This window comes from Neopelma chrysocephalum, unplaced genomic scaffold, assembly GCF_003984885.1.
Source record: "Neopelma chrysocephalum unplaced genomic scaffold, ASM398488v2 Primary Assembly neopelma1_23, whole genome shotgun sequence".
In the NCBI taxonomy this organism is placed as follows: Eukaryota; Metazoa; Chordata; class Aves; order Passeriformes; family Pipridae; genus Neopelma; species Neopelma chrysocephalum.
The window spans coordinates 34,283,176-34,304,696 of NW_020897691.1; the positions used below are offsets into that span (position 1 = coordinate 34,283,176).

General features: G+C 37.3%; 1 protein-coding gene across 3 annotated transcripts in view; it reads left to right on the forward strand.

The window, feature by feature from the left end:
* LAMA4 (laminin subunit alpha 4) overlaps positions 1-21,521 on the forward strand; it is a 103,330-nt gene that overhangs the window by 54,378 nt on the left and 27,431 nt on the right. For all 3 annotated transcript variants that reach the window (XM_027692939.1, XM_027692948.1, XM_027692955.1), the window contains 12 exons: positions 1,463-1,636; positions 2,389-2,582; positions 4,421-4,537; positions 6,507-6,655; positions 8,609-8,750; positions 9,804-9,900; positions 10,542-10,658; positions 11,275-11,460; positions 16,486-16,625; positions 17,822-17,995; positions 19,027-19,169; positions 19,505-19,667. In XM_027692939.1, coding sequence (XP_027548740.1) covers positions 1,463-1,636; positions 2,389-2,582; positions 4,421-4,537; positions 6,507-6,655; positions 8,609-8,750; positions 9,804-9,900; positions 10,542-10,658; positions 11,275-11,460; positions 16,486-16,625; positions 17,822-17,995; positions 19,027-19,169; positions 19,505-19,667 — 1,796 coding nt within the window. The remainder of the gene's footprint in view (positions 1-1,462; positions 1,637-2,388; positions 2,583-4,420; positions 4,538-6,506; positions 6,656-8,608; positions 8,751-9,803; positions 9,901-10,541; positions 10,659-11,274; positions 11,461-16,485; positions 16,626-17,821; positions 17,996-19,026; positions 19,170-19,504; positions 19,668-21,521) is intronic.

Below are 21,521 nucleotides of genomic sequence, written 5' to 3' on the forward strand. Positions count from 1 at the left end.
TATCCTTGCTTATCTTTACCTCCATGAGTGCTCCAACCGCTACTTCATTTCAGTAAACATGGTTAATATATCCCACCACACAAAAGAGGCAGGCTAATACCAGTCTCATAGGATGTTACGTTTGTACTACCTCCTTTCACATCTAATGCTAAACCACCTTTGGCTGCCTGGTCATTTGTCACATTCTATTTTTGCAATTATTGAGTATAAGCGTCAGGATGAGCCTCGTTGTATGTCACCAGCAATCATGTTGACATCTGTGGATCATCCTTTTACATCATTAATTGATTTGGGGCAGGACAGGAACTGTATAAGATATGTATCTAGTTCGGCACACAAATAACACAATCAGGTTAAGCTGTTATAGAAGAAACAACATCTATGGCTGTGAATAAAGAGAGTGAAAACAGTTGGAAACAAGTAGGTGAAAATTATTTCCACCATGATGAAAACTATTATTCTACAGAGACATCACCCTGTACAAGGCAAACCACTCTTTACTGAAGAGAACATGTATGTGCATGTGCCAGCACAAGGAAAAAGAAATCCATGGAGCCCCTGGTCATGATCAGTTACCGCTCAGTATGAGCCTTTAAAGCTTCACTAATGGACACAGGGCCCAGCAAGAAAATGCATACAAAGACACTCTGCCAAAGAATAAGTGGCGCCACAGTCACACATCTATCTTTTGTAAAAAATCTTACAGATACATAGTGCTGGTTTTGCCAGCTCTGGTTATCCACAAAACTAGTGCTAATTACAAACCAAAGGCACGCACATCACAGGGCAGAAAAGAGGTGATGATTTGTATTCGAGGACAGGGAGTGAGAAGTGGGTAAACTTTGTAATGCTTACACTGGGGATTGGTAAACGCAGTTTAGCTGCAAGGATCCAAAGGTGTTGAACAGTTTTGAACTGTTTCAAAACCTTGAAATAGTATCTATCTCCAAACCAGCAAGACAGTATACCTCTTTAGGGTGCCTCAAACTTCTGCAGATGGAAAAAGAAGTTATTTCAGTCTCCTTACCACTGTTGTTATTTAATAAACATAACATTTCTCCTTACCATTGTTGTTGTTTAATACATCTAACATTTTTGCAACAACACTTAAAAACCACAATCCCGGATAAAAGCCCCAGCCAGCTACATGCCACAGAACTCAAAATAAAATGATGATTCCAGCCTATGAAAACTGCCAAGCCAAACAATGCACACATCCCATGCCTGCCTAATCTCATCCTCTTCTGATGAGACCTCCACATATGTCAGAAAGTGTGATTTTTTTACAGGTTTAATTTTAAGACTGGATTAAACATAATAATTATCTACCATAGAGTTGAAGATAATTAAAACTTTCTTTTGCCTACAGCATGATCTGGATTCACAAAAGTAAAAGTACTCCACAGTATTTACTTCTCTGTAGTCACAGTGAATTGACCATCTGTTCCTTTTTTCCCCCCAGAAATCAGTAGCAAGTCAAAATACTATGTAATTCAACAACAACAAGAGCTGAGCCCTGAAGAAGTTGCCCAGAAGCGAAGTGTGGCTGAGGAGATGCTGAAGGAGATCAAACGTCGCAAGCCTTTCACTAATCAAAGGCAACTTGCAGATGAAGAGGAAAATGCAGCAGAGAAGTGCAAGTTTTCAGTCTGTTTTCCATTCACCTGCATGTTGCACAGCTGGCACGGGTTGGGCAGCTCTGGGTGTATTGCTGAGCCCTTGGGGAGAACGTACAGGCATTTGGCAAGCACCAACTGGTGTGCTGGACATGCTGCTGCTTCCAAATGCCTGTTCCAAGTCTGCTGATGCTTGCTGCTCCCCATGGCAGAATGGGGAGAAAAAGATCTGTGTGTCTATGTGTGCCTGTTCACTGCAGCACCTCAACAACAGATGCTTAGAGAAGGTTCATGGCAGGACTGGAATTGCTCATGTGAATGTCTTATCCACTGCCAGCTCTGCCATGGGGACAGCAAAGTCCAGTAGAGAGAGAAAAACTGCTGGCATAGGAAAGAGTGGCAGTCTAGTTCTCACAGCTTAGTGAACGTGAGTCAGAACGTGAGGCTTAAGGACTATCTTCTCCAGAATAGCCTGCCTAGGTTTTGACAATGAAAAACAAATGAAAAGCAAGGAAAGATAAACCTAGTTTCTTTTAAGGACTTCTACTTCAGAGGAGGAATTAATAGGATAAAAATAAGATAGTGAAATGAGAGGCATCTTTCCTTTTCAAAAGAGGAAGGAAAATTAAAATCTAAGTACATGATCTCAAAAGCGAGCTTTACAAAATGTGTTTTACTGTCACCTGAGTAACAACAACAGAAATTGTTGTATAGGTAAGTTTTGTCAGACATCCAAGCTTTGGATTTATTGACCACATTATTTTTCTCCTAGTGCTACAGCAAATTGAAGCATTTCATGAGAAGTACAATGACACCAGATCCCTAGTATCTGATGTGCTAGAGCAGCTCAGCGAACAGGATGTGAAGCTGTCAGATCTGGAGGAGGCATTAGACCAGGCACTTGACTATGTTTTACAAACGGAGGATATAAATAAGGAAAACACAGCCAGTCTCCAAAGGCGTGAGGTACTGTGCAGTACATTTATCACAACTGCTGTCTGCAAATGCTCAATCTCTGCCATTGCTTAAAGTAATAGATTGAACATAAGTTAGAGTCAGGAATCACCACAGCAAAAAAGAATTTCTTGGACCAGTCAGTAGGATGAGTTTGACTCTTCAGTTCTAAGAAACAAGTTGTGAAAGTTCAAGGTACTTTTATTTATTTGTGGAGTGGCGATAAATGACAAATTTTGGCATGGCATGTCTCATCAGACCAAGGAAGAGATGGATACTTATGCCTACCCTTGGAAGGCATATTACAGTAAAACACAAGAAGCTTGAAATTTCATGTAGCATGGCTGCTATAAATATTGTGGTGGGATTGTTTCACCTATTATGTACTGACTTATAATGTGAAAGGACCTCATGCTCACAAAAGTAATTATATTCTATGAAAACAATCATTTATAAAGACTCTGTGCTGCATTTGTGCCCTGGTCTGAGTTCATTCATACTGTCTCACCCACACTTTCTCTCTGATCCTCTTTAAACAAAATACATCACCACTTTTTCAGGAAGAGCAGATGGTGGTCCTTGCACCTTCATGCATAAATCCATTGTCTAACTGCTGCACAATAGGTACCTTGAAACTGGGCTTCCTACGTGCTGGGTGAACAGATTAGTTATAAGGATACAGCAGTTTTCCCCTATGACCTGTTCAAATAAATAGTTCCAGAGGAGAGCTCAGAGGAGACCTGTCCCCTATAGCATGGAAGTGGGGCATGTTTGCCTGTAAGTGGTGGGATTAGGTTCAAATCCCATATGGCTGTTGAGGAAATTGAATTTTCAAGCTTCTTATCCCAGGAAAGTACCCAATCCATCAACCATATAAAAAAAGAGCATTTTTTCCCTTCCCAGTAGTTCTGTGACTCTTTCCCAGTTTTCCTAAGTTTCCTTTAAGGAATGCAAAACCAGAATATCCCACGTAAAACTTTTCATTTATTTTTTCAGCAAAGAATAAAATGGCAAGGAGAAAAAATTGGGAGCATTTGAAGGAAACTGTTTTCATTTCAGTGACTGAATTCGTTTGGATTCTGGAGCAGAAGGGGGTTAGGGAGCAGTTTTGTGATTTGAAGAATAATCTTGCAAATTCAGGCCAACCTCTGGGTTTCATAACATTGGAGGCTGAGTTTTGAGCTCCTGAAATTTGCAGTGATAGAAGTTCATGATGATGTGGAAGGTCTAATAATTCAATAGAGAAATCAGGTGTGCTGCTCTTATGAATCCTTCTATAAGAGGTTGTAACACTTCAGTACAAAGCCTCTTCTGTTGTTCCATTGTTTCATAATTACAGCACCAAGGTGCAGCTTGTCTCACATTTATGAAGCAAAGCCTGAAGTGTGTAATTGCATTTGTTCACTGTTTTTAACCAGTTGAATCTTCATTATTCCTCACAATGAAGGAAGATGCTTTATTACTGACAAGGAAAAAAGATCACTCTACTGTAGATTTAAAAAAAAACTCCAGAAAAAACTAATCTCCAGATCACTATGAAAAATATCTTTTTAATTTGTCTCTGCTGGCAGTGCACTGAATAATGTTTCATTCCAATGACTGGTTATGCTGTAATACAAAATAAAAATAATAATTTTTTTAAAAAATCACTCAGCATTTCTTTCACAAAACCAAAAAAGTGCACAGTCACATTATAATATGTAGCTATTACAGATGTCTGGGAAAATCAGACTTCAGATATGTCTAAAATCTATTTAGTTCACCATTATCTTTTAAATTAACTTGACACTGTATTTTATCAATGCACAAATGGTATTGGATGTGATTTATGTTTTGGGGTTTCTTTGTAGAAACAACTTGAGAAAGTAAAAAAGCAAATGGATGAAGTGAACAGCATTCTACTCAGTGCCACAACTATTTTGGAAGAACCACAAAAGGTCAACTCTGATTTAAGTGAAGTAATAAAGGTAGGTGCCTGAGTGACTTGTTTAAATGATATGTCCTGATTTTTTGATATGTTTGGACCATTAATCAAAAACCTCTCCTTTTTATACTACTTCACTGAAATACTGATTAATATCCCCTGAAATAGTAGAACTCTTGGATGAAAAACTCTATAATTACAGTTTATTGCCTAAAAAAAATAATTCTATTATAAGGACACCTTACTGTAGAAAAAGCTTAATGAAAGACTTTCCTCTAGAGTTCTCAGTTATTTCATTATAAGCAGATACCAAAAGATGCTCCGGTAAAAGACTGCACTATAGGCTAAATTCCTTTTCTATTACCTACCAGTGAGCACGGAAGAAGACTAAAGATCCCAGATATCAGAGCTAAAGCCAGGCAATGTGTAAAACATATATAAACAGATTGTCTCATAGAAATCCTCTTCTGGAACCGTAGATTACTATCCAGTGTTTTGAATGAGACATAGTGCTGTAGGAAATTTTTTGAAATTTTAGGGGTTTGGATTTTCTATGACAAGATGAAGAAAATAAAATTAGGATTTTGATAACTGAAATATTTACAAAAGCTGGTTTTTTCTTCATGATTTATTTTAAAATTTTGAAATAATTTAAGAAAAATTAAAATTTTCTACAATAATTCACTTTGGTCATAGTTGCCCACTTCTTAACACAAAAGCAAATATCAAAAGTCATTAATTTTTCTTTGAAAAGATAACTTGAGAAAACAGAAAGCTTACTTTGTAACCATCCCTGAGTGATCAAGCAGTATGTTGGGGGGTTTTTCCTGTGTTTTGTGCAAAACAAATTATTATGGTTTATCAATTTGTGTTCCTCACTGCTGTGGGTAAGTTTTATACGTAGAGGATGTTCACACTGCAGGGATGGTAGTATGCAAACATCATACATCCTTCTTCCTCATCAACAATAAATATTTTCACGTTTCATTCATTCATACTTTTTCTCTCCCTCCATTTCATCCTTTTTCATGTATTTTGAGGCCAAATTTATAATCTTCAAGCACATCAGCAATATTGTGTATTGGAGAGAAAGTGAAGCCCATTTGGTCTTCCCCACAACTATTTCATGTAAGAAAGACGGCTAAGGCAAAGGGATACTACTTCTCTTTGGCTATACATACATGTGGGTAGTATTTAGGTGGACTGATTTACAAATTAGACTTATCCAAGATGTCTTAGCGTGAGGGATTTCATGAACAGAAAGGGGACCAGGGCATGTTTTATACAATGTGGCACAGCTCACAGCTGTACAATTAAACTATCTGCCCCTCTCCAGCAAGTGCCAAATTGTCACCCAGGGCACAGGCACCCTCCCATGCTACTCCCAAGGAGGCAGGTTTGGGAGAGTAGAAGCCAGCCCAGGCCAAAACAATGCCAGGGCCCATGCAGTAACAGGATGACATATGAGACAAATAACCATGGAAATATTTATTTCATTTTTATGGATATTATTTAGAAGTTGCAAAACCTAATTTCTGGCCTGCAGTCTTCACAAAGAAGAGGTTAAAAAATAAAAAAGTATGAGTCCCAACTCCCAGCTTTAGAAGAACCACAATGAGGGGATTTTTGTAAAGATCAGGTTTAATTACATCATCTCTTAACACTTCACTTTGAAAGACTTGTTATTGGCACAATTCTGGAGAAAACATACAAGACATAAAGTAAGACATTTCTCATCATTCTTTTGTATTTTATGCATATGTCTCTAATACCTTCTTAAGGGATTTCTGGAGTTTTGGTTGATTTTTATCTTTCTGCATTTGTCTTTCCATACTGACATTCACCTTTAGATCTTTCCTCTTTTGCTCTTAAAAATGTAAAATAAAACAACTTTAACAGAAAAAAAAAGGGGACATTATAATAAACGGGGTAAAATAAAACATAATAATCAAAATACAGACTTGATTTTTTACAGTTTTCATCTTCTTTCCTTTCTTCCATAATTCGTTCAGAATGCATCAGGGTTCTACGCAGAAATAGATGGAGCGAAAAAGGAATTGCAAGAAAAAATAGCCAATCTGTCTCTGTTTGATGACGATTTGGTAGAAAAGGCTATGCATCATACACACAACCTAAGAAGACTTGCTGATGAGCTGGACGGGTAAAATTTAACTTCAGCAGACTCTGTTCATGCACGTGCTATTTACTGGACAGCTGAATGAACTAAAAGACAAGGAGAAACACAATGACCATAAACAGGCACTACACAAAACAGTGTTAAGTCACGTATAGAAGGACTTGTCATGGTCCAGAGAGAACAACTGAAATTGAGCTAAGCAAAATCTATGAAACTTTTTAAAGAATAAACACATACCTTGCATGACATTGTCTTCCAATACCAAAAGAATAGGAAAGGTAAAACAATACAGGCAAAAACAGCTCATGTCAGTAAATTCATTCACATCAAAAAACATTTAGCATTATGGGACACAATATGAGCTTTGAGATAATTTTTGTTCAAGAACTGGTTTACAGATGGAGTAGTTCTGATTTTCAATAGGTTGTGTCCCAGTGAAACTGGCCCACAGTAATACAAAAAATTGCCATAAGTCTTTTTATCTTGCTAGAAGATACTAAATGCATCAACATTGCATCAATTTACTAACTTACTACTATTGCAAATCTACTATTCTAGACAGGTTTGAAATATGACCTTATTTGCAATCGGGACTACACATGGAAAAATCACTGCTGTAAATGAATTCTTAAATAAAATATGTCACTGAATTCTGCCTTAAGTAACATCATGAACATATGCTTTTGGAAGATAAACTTAAAACTACTATTCAAGTATATTATCCTAATACCAGTTGTTTCTTAATATTAGTATGCCCTATATAGGAGATTAAAATAGAGAAAAAAATAACAGATGGTTTTCTTTTATACAATTATATAAAGCTGACATCTGAAACTGTTCTATAATGCCACACAAACTACACACAACCTAAAAACCAAACAATATGTTCAGTCTGAGATCAGCTAACTGGGGGCAGTAAAATCACTTGAAAGAAAATACCCCATATGGTTAGCCTTCCTCACTTGCCAAAATAATTTAAAAACTACTACCGAGTCAAACACATTAGGAATTTCACAAAAAGCAAACAAAAGTAATTGCAAAATATCCATACGGAAATATGCCGACTCTTTTATTTGTTAAGAAGATTGTCCTGCAGTGAAACTTTAATCCTTTAAAACATTTTGCCTGACCTCAAATCATTTTGGTTTTATAGGTTTGCTTTATTAGCCTGTTAAGATTTTATTTGATAGAGTTTATTCTTTTGCCTTAGGGGAATATAGCTAAAAATTCTTGCAACAACACTGAATCTGGAAACTTAGCAATCCCTCAGTGTGCAAACACTTTGAAGTGAATGCACACACATACAAATATATATATTTATATTTAAATCTATATCTCATATATACTGTGAAATCCGCTTATCACTAAAACATTAAAAAATAATATTGTTTCAGAATTGTTAATAGCTGAAGGTTGAGCCCTGAACCAGCTGCTGTTTGGAACATCCCCTTATCTCCCAGTTATCACCTAATATGCAAATCAAGCTCAATCATGTCATCAAAGTTTGTCTTTTTAAATTTAACTTCTTGCAAAGTTTTCATCTGATCATCCCCCTTTTCCCACCTACTTTTGGAAAATATAAACATGCAAGTGATACATCTATCCTGGTCACTGACACACACAGGTCTTTCCATTCATGGCCAGAAGCTATTCCTAAAGAAGGACTACCAATAGATCTGTTATTCTGTTAATTTATGGAATATCTAATTTAGATTAAAAAAAGATAAAAGTTCAGTAGTCACGTGTTCCTGCTCACATAGATGTTAAGAGCAAAATGCCCAGAGTTAAATGACTGGGAAGTACCTTCTATCCACATAATTTTCACCTCTTTCAGATTGGTCATACACGATGAAGAGACTACCACTTAGGCTAAGTATATTTATGTGTGTGATTATGTAGTCAGAATGTTGAGAATATTTATCAATTTGAAACTACTTTGATTCAGTTTGGTTTCTTCTTTTACTTTCTTTTTAACAGGAATTTGTATGGTGTTGATTCAAATGGTTTGGTACAAAGAGCAATCAATGCTTCAAATGTGTATGAAAACATTGCTGGTTATATTGAAGAAGCTAATAAAGCTGCATTGCTGGCACTGAACACAACAAACCGGGTCACAGATGTAAGTAATTTTCATAACATCAGCTTTTACTTTGCAATGCTTCAAGGACTTCAGACACCTAAGTGTAAATTAAAAACAAGATTTAGCTTAACTGGCAGCACTGAACTTCTCACTGCGCATCTATTTTCCCTTTATTATTTCCTGAATTAAATCCTATGTAGTTAATTATTCTACTAGTCTGAGTTCCCTGATATTTGAAAAGACCCAACAGGTTCTTCTGTCCCTATTCCATCACAGAGTGATGCTGCTCTGTGTTGTGAATCGTATTGAGACATTTCTGTGAAAGTCCAGAAAACTTCCTGGCCTGGTGGGAACCTGAGCTGTCATTTAGTGCTTGAGTCCTACTAGTTCACTCAGTGCCATGTGGCAGGAAACGTGGTCAGGATATCTAACAGAAGCACCACTGTTTCTCATAGAAAATCAAGTTAAAATGGGACAAAGCCCACTCATATACTCAGCGTAAGGATAAAGATGCTAATTTTGTCTCTGGCCTTACAGTTCCAAAATACTTTATAAGTATTTTTTGTACATATATAGTTTCCAATCTGTATACGTGCTATTTACCAACAATTTATTAGTGGGATAGCAAAAGGACTTGGGTAGATTAAAGGGGCCTGAACCCCAGAGGGCTGTGGGATTTCAAGTCCAGCCCTCTGTTTCCAGCACGCTATTGCAGACTGCAAGGCAGCTCCCCATGCAGTGCAAACATTCAGCACCTATCTGAGATGACAGTAGTCAGTGCCTAACATGCAGTATGAGTGTCATGTTGTCTAAATCGGAGCTGATAAATGAAGAGGACTTTTGTGCTTTCCGAACTTTTGTTATTCAGTAGTGTTGTCTGGAAAACCATACATTTCTCTAAATGTTTTTAAAACAAAAAATTCCACTTTTCAGTCTTTTTTGCCAATCTTAAATGTTAACAAAGCTAACAAAACTGCAGTGACTTTGCAATTGCATTTATATGCAGGTAATATGTTGTCCATAACTGAACACGATAAAGCAGAACATTTGGTAAACATTATTCTGACTTTCTTTTTTGGAACATACTTGTAGGCTGCAGTTGGAATTGGTACTCAGGTCATTTACCATAAAGGTAAAAGTGAAGAACTTCTCATCCGAGCCATGCAGCTACAACGGACAGCATATGACAGTAAATATACATCCTTTCTACTTTCCCAGTCAGCATAAAGGCATAAAGGCATGCAGGTTAAAGTAAATTTTAAAAGCACATCACTAAGGCACTAAGGCACATCACTGTTTTAATACGTCACCCTGCAAACAGTTGCTCACTGGTAAATATATTCAGTTTAGTAGTTCAACTAAAACACTTATACAACAGTATAAGTGTTCAGCAAGCTGGATTTCACCAATTTCACCAAAATCTAAAAGGATTTTGGCCTTTGTTCACTGTAAAAGAAAGAAAGTTCTAAAATTGCAGAATTACCTTTTCAATTTTTTGGGACTTTCTGAGTTCCTTAAAACTTTTCCTGTATACTTGTTGCAGCTATTCCCAGCACTTCTGGTAAAGCAAAGAGAGGTAGTACTGACTGAGATACAAGTCTCCACATATTTGTAAGACACCCTGTGGCAAGCAAATAGTGGCTAGGAGCTGCAAGGTTGCTTTTTCCTTTAGATTATGTGAAGTTGAGAGTGCTAGTATGTCCTATACTAAAAGAGGCCATGGTCTGTGGTGTATTAAATGCCTAATAATATACCTCCACAGAATTAAGTTTACCTTTTTGAATGTCACTTTGATGCCACTCAACTTTACCTCCTATTTTCTCCCCACAGGTAATGATTATAACATTGCAGACACCAGCTGGCAGGTTAATGGCACTTTTGCCAGAATGAATGTTCTGCGAAACCAACTAATGAGAGCCGTTGAAAAAATGCAATCAGCAGACCCAGGTTGGAACTTTATCTTTGTGATGCTTTATTTTCATACATTCAAGAACATATTTTTATCTTTCCATATGACCTATGAAGTTACTATTAAGATTTCAGTACAAGGGATGCCTAAAAGAATTTGACTGAAACTAGGAGACCTAGATAGCAAACATCCAGCTTTAACACATTCATAATGAAATAAACGTTTTGCCACCTGAAATTATGAACATTCTTCTTGATCCTTGTGCTGGTTTTAACTGGGGTAGAGTTGACTTTCTTCACAGTGGTGAGTATGGGGCCATGTTTTGGATTTGTGCTGAACACAGGGTTGATAATGTAGAGATGTTTTTGCTGTTGCTGACCAGGGCTTACACTGAGCCAAGGCCTTTTCTTCCTCTCATAGTGCCACGCTGGTGAGGAGACTAGGGGTGCATGGGAAGTTAGCAAGAGGCACAGCTGGAACAGCTGTCCTCGACTGACCAAAGGGGTATTTCATACCATATGACATCATGCTCAGTATATGAACTGGAAGGAAGAAGGAAGGGAGACACGGGGAGTCGGGGGGGTGGTGGGGACAGGACACACAACACACTTGAACCTTTGAAAGAGTTCATTTCTCCTTACTCCCTCTTTGTAGTGGCAGCCAGAGAGCGTTTGGAGCAAGCTAAACAGAAGACTGCAGAGGCTGTAAGTGCCACCATGACAGTAACAGAGGCTACAACCCCCATGGGTGAGAACGTGAGGTTATGGTCTCAGAATCTGCAAGATTTCCAGCACAATTCAGAGGCATACGACAATGCTGTGCACTCAGCTGGGGATGCAGGTATGGTGACCTGAATTTTGCCATTCCTTAGCGTTAAAAAGTCAGGAAATCACCATAACATTATGTTGTATGAATTGTTTACATTCCATATTCATTGCATATAATCTTCTAACATTTTACCCCCATGAAATAATTTCAAAAATTAGTGGTTGTCTAGAGTCTTGACTATATTTTAAAAGTGTTGGATATTTGTGTATTTCCAAAAATTACTTAAAACACTTACATGCTGAAGACTTATTGGCTTCTAAGTCATTTTTATCATGGTACCAAGGTAACACTGAATGGTAGACAGCTTGTTTAAACACTTCTTGCTATTATGATTGGTGATTTAGTTTTGGTTTTCTGGTTTTTAACATTGGTAGGCATTTCAAAACAGAGCCCTTTTGTCCTCAGTAGTACAAACATGAAGAAGAAATGGTCCCTGACTCGATCAGCTTGTAGTCTAAACAAAGGGGGCAAAGAGGATTAAGGAGGAAATAAAATATTTAAGCAGGGTGATTGCTGGAAAAGCTTGTAAACATCACATTTATTCCATTTTTATTATTGGGAAGGAGAAAAAGTAAACATTGGAAAACTTGTTATGAAAAATTTAACATAAATAAAAACACAAAAAAAAGCCCCAAGGGCAGGCTACAAAATTGAAATTAAGATGATAGGCAAGAGTGGAAAAAAGGCAGTGAGAGTGAAGCTGAAATGAAGTGACTGTTGAAAGAAGGAAAAGAACAATTGGGAAAGAAAAGAATCAATCTAGAAATAAAAATATTCAGAATAAGAAATTGGTAACAAGCATCACTATTTATTGCTCAATGTATTCCTGGCTCTGCTCAGGAGGCTCACTAATCCCAAGGTATTTATGGCAAGGGAAGCTTGCCATAAAATAATTTCCTTCATATATTTGATGATACCATCACCTGCAACACTGTTCAGGGATGTCTTGCCTTCTGCAAGACATGGTCCATAACTCCATTGACTCTATATCCAGAAGGTCTGCATCTAAGATTTACTACCCTAAGTCCCTTGTCCTACTGTCAGAAACTTGGCAACTTAGCTGTCATTTTACTGCAAATGGTGTTGAGTACCAAATGAGTACCAAACCCAATGTTGCCTCTAGAGTCCCAAAGTTACACTCTTCTGTCTAGGTCAGGGAGACCCAAAGGTCATGTTATTTTCAGAATTCAGTAATGAATAAGACCCTTTTACTGGTATTTTTCGTTAAGTGAAACCAGTGCTTCCAAGAACTGGTTTAGGAGTGGTTCCCTCTGCAAGAAGAAATTCAGTGCTGTTCAATAACTCAATTTCTGTCTCCAGAGCTGGAGAAAATCTCAGATTTCTCTGAGCTTTTCATCTAAAGGAAACAGTGAGCTGCTCCCTTTGGGAATAGGTAAGCTCACTGTTAGTCACTGCACAGAGCTCCATAAGAGTATAGTTAATTTAACAGCAATTGTATTGCACTGCTGTAAAATATTTTTGATCACCACAGAGCAGAGTTTAGGCTATGGGCTATGGGCTCTAATTCCCATTTAAGATAATGTAAATGTGGATATGATTGGCCTCCCAGGAGGAAATGGTATGAAAAACATCCAAGAGAAACAGTCTGCTGTAGCTTACACATGAAGGTTTTCATTTTTATTCACCTTTACACTTGATTTACATTTAACATTTACCAGTGCCAACTTAAAGCAGCAACACAGACTGCATTTGGCTCTTCATGCTCAAAATACCAGCAGACATTCAAGATTCAAAAAATCCGCTCATAATAGCTGTTGTTCTGGAAGAAATCTCTCCAGTAGCATTTGAGGCGCTCCGTAAGAGTGAACAGAGTTAAGATGGCCCAGCTCTCCTAGTTTGTTATGTTCTCAAAAAGGCATGCATGGTACACGCACCACAAGTTGTTAAGAACAGTTCAGCTCCTATGTGATGTGCCTGGCAAAAATGTGTTCTCTGTGACTGTGGTTTTGCAGGTAGGGAGTCACCTTGAAAATACTGCATTCATGAGTGTGCCTGGAGGGCCTGTTGACCACAAACTCACTGTTGAAGAGATGCTAATATGCAAACTACAGCAAAGTGTGCCCCAGTACTTTCATGGAGGCAGCTTTTCCACGGCATTTTTGTGTCTGAAGGCATTTGTTTTGCTTGTTTTAAGGTACAAAGGGGACATGACTTTTTTTTTTTTGCCAGAAAGATCAGGTGGAAATAGCTGAGAAGAGAAATCAGTGCTACGTAGAAGGCTGGCACAAGTAGTGCTCCAGACAGATGTGACTGTGATTCACTGCCTGGGAAGACAGATGTTGTCACGCCAAGCACAGTGGAGTGTTCCCAGATCAGCTGTGTATTTTGCCAGGAGAGGTTGATCTGGCAGGACAAATGTCCACCAAAGTCCAAAAGAAAGTCACAACAATTGTTCAGATGGGTTCCTGAAACACTAAAACACCTGATCATCATACCAATAGCACTACCATAAGCAGCTGAAGCCTCTAAGCTGGCATATCTGGATTGCCTTTGAATAAAGCTTGAACTTGATTTTTGGAAGGGCGAGAGCATATCTGAGAATACTCCCTGTTTCCATTGTGCAGGAACTGGTGGGCTTCAGCAGACAGTATGAAGGACAGATGGGGAAGGAAAACATGAAAGGAGAAAGTGTCTGGAAGGTTATAGTCAAGGTATATCCTCCTTGACAGTTTCCCTTCTATTCTTTTTTATATTTCATCACTTAGTAAGACTAGTTTTCCTTTTCCACTCTTACCTTCATCCCATTACTAAAATCAAAAATCAAAAATCAATGTTCTTCTGTGTTGAAGAATGCCATTATAAAGGACCAAAGGAAGATATTTATGTTGAGATTTTATAACAGTTCTAGTAGTAATAGATGTTAGCTTTGTGTTTTCATGTTACAATAGCATTTCAATTTTCATACACCAAATTTCAAACAGATGAAAATCCAGGTTTAAAAGATATCAGATCAAACACAATTCCAATTCAGTTGTGGGTTATTTTTAAAAAAAAAAAGTGATTGAAATTTGCTAAATCCCTTTCTGAGCTTTTAATTTTTTTACCTATAAAAATAATATGGGCTTTTTTCCAATGCAATAGAACATTCATTTCAAAAGGCATAGAAAACTTTTTATAAGTTGATTATCATATCATTTGGGTTTGGTCTTTTAATTTTAATGCATTCGGGAATTACTGTCTTACTTTGAGGATTTGCTAAAATAATGGCTTTTTAATATACAGTAAACGTTACATAGAATATCTGATTACTGACCCCAGCACATAAGGCACTTTCAGGACTTAATGGGAATAACTGTAATAACTAAAACTCTATATGGCCCACTCCTACACTGAACTTGGAAAGTAAAAGACAAGTGAAAACAGCCAAACAGAGAGAGGAGAGAACAGGTCTGAGGCAAATATAGCTTTTCACTCTGTCCAAAGAGAAGCAGACCTGTAGGATTCCATGGAATATTCTCATATTCTGTGTTGATCTGAATGAAGCTGAGAGCTGCTTCAGTCTTTAGCCAATACAGACTGGAAGAATAGAAAAGTGATGGGAGTCTACTCCTCCTTTCTTACCTTCTATACAGTCTCAGTATATCTGATGATTAGCCCCTCTACCTGCCTTCTCTGCTATCTTCTCCTGGCAACATTCAAGGACAGACTGGATGGGGCTCTGAGCAACCTGGTCTAGTAGAAGGTGTCCCTGCCCACAGCAGCGGGGTTGGAACTAGATGATCTTTAAGGTTCCTTCCAACCCAAGCCATTCCATGATTCTGTGATTATCAGACAAGGGTGACAATATGCAGGGAAGAACACAAGAGCAGGTGGACGCAAGTTGACAACCCCTAAAATGTAACTGCAAACCCTACAAATCTGGTTTAACCTTTATAGGAAATCCATGTCATTAAAAATTAACTCTGAATGCTGGATCTTTCTTACATGCATGTAGCTTGCAGCTAAAATCGCATTTCATTATACTCAGTTACTTGTACCTACATTTAATTAAAGATGAAAAATGATGTGATGTGTAAATATCCTTCAAAGGGCAACATGTCATTGGAATGTGATGTGATGAAATTGGATTATAACTAAGGGTAGTTATTTTTCTTTCTTGATAATTTGTTCTGCTTATCTTTTTGGAAAAGGACTTATGTCCCTTTGAACACAACAAAGCCCCTGTATTTCCCAGTGATAACAATGGCACTTGTACACGTACCACCAGAAGATACAGCAGCAAAAGACCAAAGGTCCTGGACTCTCATTCACAACCTCTGGCAGATGTAGGCAGGAAAGCTGAAGAGGTTACCAATCACAAGGGCTGGGGCAGGCAGTAAGTACAGTTTAGGTGCACATACATTATCACCTAAGGCCTTCTATCTTTGTACACTACAGGCCTGTTATCACAGTTTGAAAATGGCAGTGTCTCTATTATGAGAGTGGGCTGCGAACCACATGCAGACACATCACCTGTGCAGCCATTGCTGTTATCTGGGTATGACCTTTGGGAGAGATGCACAGACGAAAGCTGAGGAAAACAACCTATACATCTCTCCTACAGTAAATTTGAAGAGCTCTTGAACCATAACTCCTAGATGCACTTCCCAGGTCAGCCACAGATAACCAGTGAGATGCTGAACAAATAATCCTTCTGCTCCAGTTGCCATATCTGTCAAATTGGGTTTAACATGTATTTGCCTTGAAGGAAGATGAAAAGGTTAAAATAATTAACATTTGCAGAGCTCCTTGAGGAAAGTATTACAGAGGTAACTCACCACAGTATTACCTAGGAGTCCCCTTAAAACTTAGTCTCCTTTATGAAAACTTATTCCCAAAACCTTTTGCAATACTAGATTCTTATAATTCACTACTCTTTCTAAAATCACTGTCTCTCATACACTACAGTGTGGACTTGTTCTTAAAGCAGAAGGAGACAGGTAAGTTAACCTAAGAGGATAATAAGAAATTTTCCTGGTGCAAAATCAGTGTTTCAAAGAGTAAAAAAAACGCCTTGTCACTTTTTTCTAACTACAGTGAAGAAACTTACAGAAGTTTTTCCTGAACTCCTGGACAAACTGCGCAGAGTAGAACAGAAGGCACCAGCAAACAATATTTCTTCCAGCATACAGAGGATCAGAGAGTTAATTGCACAAACCAGGAGCGTAGCAAGCAAGGTAAAACTTTTGGATGGGACTTCTGGTAACTAGTGTTAATAATCAAATGCATCTTACTATAACCTCCATTTTCTTGGGCTGTGTTAGAAGCCCAAACCTGGACGTTATCACCCCCCCAAAACTAGAGAAATAAAGCACCATGGAGGTCAGCAAAATCTTTACAGTTGCTATTTTGCAAGCAGTCAACATTATCATGGTATTTGTGGTAGACTATTGCTACTCCACTAGGAACTTTATTAAAGTTATTGGCACAAGTGTATAAGATGGCCTCAACAACAAAACCATTTAAAGCTAAAACTAATAGATCATTACTCAACTGGCAGCATTAGTTATCATGAATAGTAATTATGGCAATTTAATGTAAACTTTTCTGAGATAACAGTATTTCTTTTCTTTTTAATTAATTTTCTGCAGGGTAAGAGAACCTTTGCCTTGCACATATTTAATAGAGAAAAAACACTTTCATTTCATAAATAATGAAGTTTATTCTGTAACAAGAACACCAATGTAAAAAATTAAAAGTATATTTGAATTCATTCAGAGAAATAAAAAATTCAGTTCATTATTGTATGTTCAAAATGCTGGAATACGCAGTCCACATATTCTTAAAAAAGAAAAGGAAAAATCAGTATGTGTGCAGTGCTTGACTGGTCTTTAAACGTATTTTGCCATTCAGGCATATTGTGCTTCAATTTGAAAACTTTACTTCAGTCATGTTGAAGGCATTTTGAACTAAAATGAAAAGGTTTTACAATTTTATTAGCATCTCATAAATATCACTGTAGAATCAGTAATATAACAGGATTACTCATGAACAGAAAGTCGGTCATGCTCCTTGCAAAGCAAAGAAATAAATTATTAGTAGAAGTTTTATAGCTATGTAAGGATTTTGTTATGTGCCCTGATTCAACTAAGAATATATCTATCTCCCACTGATATATGATTTTCTACATGAATATGCTTAAGCAGAGTTAATTAGGACCTTTAATTAATTTTAAAATTAATTTCTTTCATATTCTTTACAGTGTCTTCCAGAAATGATTGTTATAAACATGCAATTTTACATGGCTAACTTATAGGTGCCAACTCTACTCTTGCACTAAGCCAGTACTTGCCTGAGTATTCTTGCATATTTACCTTAAGTAATTACCCCAGGCAGCAATAATCTGTCTCACGTAGCACACTTGCAACTGCAGGTCCAAGTTTCCATGATGTTTGGAGGCCAATCAGCTGTTGAAGTCAATCCAAAGATCAACGTGGAAGAACTGAAATCTTTCACTTCCATGAGCTTGTACATAAAGCTTCAGAAAGACAATCCACAACTGGCAGCATCTCCAGACAGATTCATTTTGTACCTCGGAAACAAAAATGTAAGAGAACAACTCAGTTAATTTTTTTACATGTATTTAAAAAAAAAAAAAGAAAATTGAAATAGGTTTGAATTTTGTTTGCCCTTGGTTTTTCCTTTCACTGTTTCTTTGTGTTTCAAAATAAGAGGTATCTACTATATGACTGTCATTGATTTTGTGACAAGTAAAGACCAAAGGTTCCCGAGACTCTTGTCCTTGAGACTTCTCACCTCAAACAATGAAGGATTCTCTCTTAAAAGGAAATTAGACTGCCTATTGAGTGTACTGCTTTGATTGACAGTGCTGCAAGCCATACTTGCTATCTCCACTGCTAGTACCAAGGTGCTCTGAAGCAGTTAATGTCACCCACCTGGCTTTTGTGAGATACAATTTAATCAGTTTATGTTGCTGACAGTGTCAATTCCAAATCTCTGAGGTCAGAGGCCCACAAGATAAGCAGTTTTCTTTATCTGTGGCTTGTGCTGCTGTTGTGTACTCTGTAGATCACTGCTTTGAAATAGCTGTTCTTTAAATTATGGTTCCTAAAAGAAAAAAAATCACACCTCACAAGCCAGGTATAATCCTGGCAATTTGTTACCTCGGAAGGGTAAAGAGGTAGTCTTTTATTTTTAAGCTTTTCTAAAAAGAATGACTACTGAATATAAATCGAGTGAAACCGCTTTTGGCAGAATATTTAAGTGCAGCATAATACCTAGGCTTTAGACTATTTCCTGCATGACACTGCACACCAAATACTGATGAATAGCTTCCCATTGAACATGACTAATTCATGGTCAGCAGATATCTCACTGACCTTGCATTTAAGGCAGTGAAAATTGATATAAAGTAAAATATCAAGAGATTTTTCTATACAGTTTTATCTGGTGAAAGCAACCAGTTAGAGAATGAAGCTTTTGTTTATATTTAAGTAGCTTTTAATAGTAATATTAAAAGGTGTCATTTAGTTTATCAAAGCCCTCCCTTTACTAATCTTCTGCATTAAATCTCTTTTGATGTTGTATCTCTGACATACTTCTCCATTGTTTTTTTAGGCAAAACATTACATTGGCCTTGCAATTAAAAATGACAACCTTGTGTACATTTATAATCTGGGGGGCCAAGACGTGGAGATACCTCTGGATGCCAAGCCAGTCAGCACCTGGCCTTCTTACTTCAGCATCATCAAAATTGAGAGGTAAAGTGATTATGTGCATTTTCCCCAAATCAAACAGTTAGTAGGAAAATAAAATCAAGCAGAAAAGGCTGTGTCAGAACTGCCCAACAGGAATCTTCAGTGCCTGGTTCTACTCCTGCTGATATAGATGGAAATTCTCTCTGCTTTTGGAGAACCAGGACCCAAGGGGCCACATGGAGGAAGAGAAAGTGTCTGTGGTTTCTCCCTTTCTCTTCCCTCAGATTACTAGTCTTCTAGTAAGGAAATAAAAACACTTCCTGGAGCTAGAGGCTTTCTTGTTCTTTTTTAAGTCCAGACAACATGAAACTCTCTTCTCTTACAATTCCTTTCTACAGGATTGGAAGACATGGCAAAATGTTTTTAACTGTGCCCAGTCTTAGCAGCACAGATGAAGAAAAATTCATCAAAAAGGGAGAGGTTCTTGGTTCTGGCTCTCTCCTTAATTTGGAACCTGAAAATGCTGTTTTCTATGTCGGTGGAGTGCCTCCAGGCTTCAAGGTTGGTCAGATAAATATTCTGTATTCAAAACTAAATAGTGCAAACTTATCTTGCTGGACTTCCCTTTAAACACAGAAATGGTAAATAAAAAAAATTTCCTTATTTAGTCATTTATTATCATAGGACTCCATCTTGTAGCCATGGCAAAAACAGTTTTCTCTTGCATATTATGTCATACAGTAAGATGATTAGATTGATGATAGCCAATGTTCAAGTTTTCCGAAATTTAACCAAAGAAAGGTTCGCTAATTGTTTACTAGCATGCATAAATGAGGGCTACTAGTCCAGCTTAACAAATCTTGCAGGCTAACGTTTTTTTTCAGTGTTAATGAGTTCTTGGTACTTAGAATTTCTCTTTTACAACTGTCACAAACATGAAAAGTAATGTATTGTTAACATCAAGACAACGTGGGAAACTAGTAATGCAGTAATTTGTTTGAATTTAAATTATCATTGGTTTAAATCCAGCCTTATAACAGCATGAAAAGTTCCCTGTGCAAAATATGTCCGAAGATTTGTGTCAGACAGTTGCTTGAGTCTAGTGCCTAATAGTCAGCATGAATTAGCACCTCACTTACCTGCTTCCATGAGCACGCCAGTTCCTCCTTTTGTGTTTAAAAATTGCTATGAACTATCTTAGCTATGAAAATTGCATGGTTGAATAAAACTATAACTTTTAGTTATAGAAAGGCTTTAGAGAATGCTAAATTCTTAGGCTAACTGTAGCAGGTGCTACAAAGATCCAAATACTGATCCACAAGCAGCTCTTCTAACGGTATAAAAACAAAGAAAGATTAATTCAATACACTTACATATTCCTGATTCCTGAGCTTTGCACTGTTATGACTACCAGATAGATGCCAGGATTCAAATTCTAGATTTTGCCTTGGGTGCAAATTGCCTGGGAATAGGACTGAGGACTGAACACATACACACACAAAAAAGTCATCCAGTAAATTAACCCCCCAGGTGTGTTCCAGAGCAGGGCAAAGGAAAAAACAAAAGAGAAAAGTGAAGGAAAATGAGAAGAAAATGACTCATGGTATTATTTGATAAGCATATGAACCTCTTTCTCCTTAGAAAAGGGCAACTCACATTTTCATTTATTAGCATACGGTCTTATTTGCTAAAAGCTTTTGCCTTTGCTTCCCAGTTACATGCTTTGCAAATACGAAATGTATCACCTACTTCTAACCATTGGAAGTTTCATGCTTAACATAATTAAACAGAATAGTAGACGAAACAAAGAGGGGGAAACCATGATCATTTACCAAATGTATCTGTGCTACAGATAAGAATCTGATTTTCTTTTACAGCTACATATATTCTGCATTGCTGTATTACCATTGCTATTATATCATAAGCAAAATGGAAATAATGAGAAGATGAACTTACTTGCAGTGATCAAACTCTGAAGTACAAGAGCTGTTATTAATATCACACCTGTTCCACAGGGCAGAATATTTTAATATAAAAAGAATGATTCACTAGCTCTGTCAGCTTTATTCTTTGGAATTTTCCCCTCACCAGTGTGGCTATTTAAATTCCATTTGCAGTGACCTTTATTAAAAGAATAAGTTTCTACATCCTGCTAACTCTTCAAAATAATACCTTCTGAGGATTACCCACTGGTACAGACTTTGAATCCCAGTCTCCTGGGTTTAAAGAGCTCTCTCATTTCTCTCCCTTTTCATCATGGTATGAAGTTATTTTTCTGGGGTGAACGATGTCTATACATTAGATATGAATTATCTACTGAGAGATTCAAATACATTGAGTAAGATCGGTTATTAGTCAAATCTTAATCCTTTCCCTCTTTTCCAAGTGTGCTCCACTCAAAACTACAAAGAAAGC